At 41.5% G+C, this 4,070-nt stretch overlaps 2 protein-coding genes across 2 annotated transcripts in view; one reads left to right on the top strand and one right to left on the bottom strand.

The window, feature by feature from the left end:
* Nucleotides 1-1,178: 1,178 nt before the first annotated feature.
* On the top strand, nt 1,179-2,172 carry LOC109543366 (purine nucleoside phosphorylase; the record flags this gene model as incomplete). Its single annotated transcript, XM_019913048.2, is given in 2 exon segments — nt 1,179-1,709; nt 1,774-2,172. Coding segments are annotated over 2 exon segments (779 nt in total), but the record flags the coding sequence as incomplete, so codon positions are not given.
* The window catches only part of LOC109543364 (acid phosphatase type 7), a 41,657-nt gene continuing 39,723 nt past the window's right edge, over nt 2,137-4,070 (bottom strand). Inside the window, exon 7 of the mRNA XM_019913045.2 lies at nt 2,137-2,369. Coding sequence (XP_019768604.2) covers nt 2,235-2,369 — 135 coding nt within the window. The 3' untranslated portion in view covers nt 2,137-2,234. The remainder of the gene's footprint in view (nt 2,370-4,070) is intronic.

Here is a 4,070-nt window from a genome sequence, read left to right on the forward strand (position 1 = left end):
ATTCCTAACTTCGAATCTGAAGCCAGTAGAAACTTGAAATTTCGAAACTCTATCAAAGACACTTGAGTCGACAAACGCTCAAAAGTCAAATCAACTCGCACCGAATTCTGACTTTTACGCTCTTAGGAAATATTAGTCCGAAAATGGACGGTTTCAGGCAACTGCAGACTCACAAATGAAAAATTCTAACTTCGAATCTAAAGCCAGCATGAACTTGAAATTACGATATTATATAGAAGACACTTGAGTCTTAATACAGTCACAAATTCGCCCAAATGGTACCAAATTCTGCCCTTTGCGTGCGTTGCGAATGTTGCTCTGAAAATGGACGGTTTTACGCAATTGCAAACTCGGAAATGAACATTCCCAACTTTGAATTTAAAGCCAGTAAAAATTTGAAATTTCTAAATTATATAGAAAACACTTGATTTTAAAAACACTCAAAAGTTCAGTAAAATCGCACTAAATTCTAACTTTTGCGCCCTTAGCAAATGTTGGTGCAAAAATGAACGAGTCAGGCAACTGCAGCCTCTCAAATAAAAAATTCTAACATCGAATCTAAAGCCAGTAGGAGCATGATCGAATCACTACATTATATAGAAGACACTTGAATCTAAACTGTCTAGGAAGTTCATTCAATTAACACCAAATTCTGATTTTTACGCTGTTAGGAAATATTGGTCCGAAAATGGACGGTTCCAGGCAACTGCAGACTCACAAATGAAAAATTCTAACTTTGAATCTAAAGCCGGCATGAACTTGAAATTACGATATTATAGAGAAGACAAATTTGAGTCTCAAAATAGTCACAAATTCGCTCAAATCGCAACAAATTATGCCCTTTGCGTGCGTTGCGAATGTTGGTTGGAAAATGGACGATTTCCCGCAACTGCAAATCCTGAAATAAGAAAATCCTGCGTCTAATCTAGAGCAAGCCGCATCTTGAAATGGGTACCACTGATAGAACACCCTTGGGCCTCGATGCCTTTAAAATTTCAATCAAATTGCATCAAACTCCGATTTTTGGCAATGCAGCAAAAACATCGTTTCATTTTTCAGCTTGCCAACAGAGCTCAAAACTAGCGTTCTATTTTCGGCTTGTACAAATCTTTTTCATCAGTTTTTAATAATTGATAAGCGACCAGACACGCTTGGATTAAAACGCCCACTATTTCCAGGCTCCTTGGCCGACTGCTTGGTCAATCCCATCGAAATCCCCTACTCGACCATACCGCACTTTCCCACCAGCACCGTGAAGGGCCACGTGGGCTCTTTGGTGTTCGGCCACCTCTCGGGCCTGCCCACCGTTTGCATGAAGGGCCGCTTCCACTACTACGAGGGTTACCCATTGTGGAAATGCTGCATGCCCATTCGCGTGATGAAGCTGCTGGGAGTGTCCCACCTGATTATAACCAACGCTGCCGGGGGCCTCAATCCCAGCTACAAGGTGGGCGACATCATGCTGGTGAAGGACCACATCAACATCATGGGCTTTGCGGGCAACAACCCGCTTCAAGGCCCGAATGACGAACGGTTTGGCCCACGGTTTCCTCCCATGAACCAGGCGTACAATCGCGATATCATCCAGCTGGCTAAGAAAGTGGGTGAGGATATGGGGGTGGAGAATCGCATCCATGAGGGCGTCTACACCTGCTTAGGGGGACCGAATTTTGAAACAGTCGCCGAGTTGAACATGCTCAAAATGCTGGGTAAGTGACGCGCCCCCAAAACAGCTTGAGGGCCTGTTTTTACGCGTTTTTCCTGCGATGTTAGGGGCGGATGCCGTGGGCATGTCCACAGTACACGAAGTGATCACAGCCAATCACTGCGACATGGAAGTGTTCGCCTTCAGCCTAATCACCAAYGAGTGCGTCGTTCAGTACGAGGCCAACAACGAGCCCAACCATGAGGAGGTAATCGACGTGGGCAAGCAAAGGGAAGGCCTCTTGAAGCAGCTGGTYTCCGAGCTGCTGAAGCGCGTRTTTGAAAACGGAATAACTTCCGGAAAAATAGGGAAATAAAGTCCCCGCAGGGTTTAGCTGGCGATGTTCTCCAGTTTCTCGGTGTTTCACCTGCTGCTTGCTCCCAGCCCATCAGGCAAGGACGGATGGGTACGGTTGATAAGTGATGTGAATATTTATTTTATGTTATTAATAAAGCTTTATTTATTTACATGTTGATAAACACCCAAATCCTACAGGTGGCCGAATCTATCACAATTACCTAATAATACACTAAACATTGTTGAATGTTTTCAAGCGCATCTGCTCGATGCTCTCCCAGTCCATTTTCGAATGCGGGTAGAGTCCATGAGAGTCTTTGATCAACCACACAGAGTCGATTATTTCTCCGGCTTTATCATCAGACACCTGAAATTATCATAAAGCTATTGTCTGTTCTGGAACACATTTTTGTCCAACAACGGCAGGCGTTTGGACAATTGATTCAGGCCTTTGGCTTCTTGCGTTTATAAACGCCTGAAGAACGTGTTGAAACGTCGGTCATTGTTGGACAAAACAATGCGTTTCACTGCAAACTGTTTCAAAAACACTCAAAAGTTCATTCAAATTCTGACTTTTACGCGCTTCTTTTGAGAAGTGCGTAAGTGCGGTGAGTCCGAAACCAATCGGTTTCGGATAAGTACAGACTCTCAAATGAAAATGGATAACTTCGAATCTGAAGCCAGTAGGAACTTGAAATTTCAAAACTCTATAAAAGACACTTGAGTCTAAAAACGCTCAAATAAGGTTTATTAAAATCGCACCCAGTTCTTACTTTTGCGCCCTTATAAAATGTTGGTGCGAAAATGAACGGTTTACAGCAATTGCAGACTCTCAAATAAAAAAATTCTAACTTTGAATCTAAAGCCCGCAAGGACTAAATTTCGAAATCAAATAGAAGACACTTGAGCTTTAAAACGCTCAAAAGTTCATTCAAATTGCACCAAATGCTGAGTTTTGCTCGCTTAGCAAATATTGGTCCGAAAATGGACGGTTTTACGCAACTGCAGCCTCTCAAATAAAAATTTTTAACTTCCAATCTAAAGCCAGAAGAAACTTGATATTACGTATTTATATAGAAGACACTTCGGTCTAAAAGCGATCAAAAGTTCATTCAATTCACACTAAATTCTGACTTTTGCGCGCTTAGCAAATGTTGGTCCGAAAATGCAAGGTTTCAGGCAACTGCAGCCTCTCAAATCAAAAATTATAGCTTGCAGTCTGAAGACAGTAAAAACTAGAAAGTCTAAATTATATAGAAGACACTAGAGACTCAAAACACTCAAAAGTTCATAGATATCGCACAAAAATTTTGACTTTTGCTTGCTCTGCAAATGTTGGGCCGAAAATGAACGGTTCCAAGCGACTGCAGACTCTCAAATAAAAAATTCTAACTTTGAATCTAAAGCCCGCAAGGACTAAATTTATCATCAAACAGAAGACACTTGAGTTTTTAAACGCTCAAAAGTTCATTCAAATTGCACCAAATTCTGAGTTTTACTCGCTTAGCAAATATTGGTCCGAAAATGGACGGTTTCACGCAACAGCAGAGTCTCAAATAAAAATTCTTCACTCCGAATTTAAAGCCAGTGGGAACTCGAAACTTCGACATTCTATAGAAGACACTTAAATCTCAAAATAGTCAGAAATTCATTCAAATCACACCAAATTCCGACCTTTACACGCTTCTCAAATTTGAGTCCGAAAATGATCGGTTTTATGTAAGTGCAGAATCCCAAATAAAAACGTTCTAACTTCCAATCTAAGGCCAGTAGAAGCTTGAAATTTCGGAATTATAAACAGAACACTTGAATCTAAAATCCCTGAAGGGTTCATTCAAGTCGTTCAAAATTCTGACTTTTGCGCGATTAGGGAATGTGGGTCCGGAAAGGACGGTTTCAGGCAACTGCAGGCTCTGGGTTAAAGCATTCAAACTTCCAATCTGACGCCAGTAGGAACTTGAAATTTCTGCATGAAATAGAAGACCTTAGTTCTAAACACGCTCAAAAGCTCATTCAAATCGCACTTTTGCGCGCTCATCAAATGTGACTACGAAAATAACCGGTTTAA

Source organism: Dendroctonus ponderosae, unplaced genomic scaffold (assembly GCF_020466585.1).
Source record: "Dendroctonus ponderosae isolate FM_Combo_2020 unplaced genomic scaffold, Dpon_F_20191213v2 Dpon_F_20191213_8, whole genome shotgun sequence".
NCBI lineage: Eukaryota > Metazoa > Arthropoda > Insecta > Coleoptera > Curculionidae > Dendroctonus > Dendroctonus ponderosae.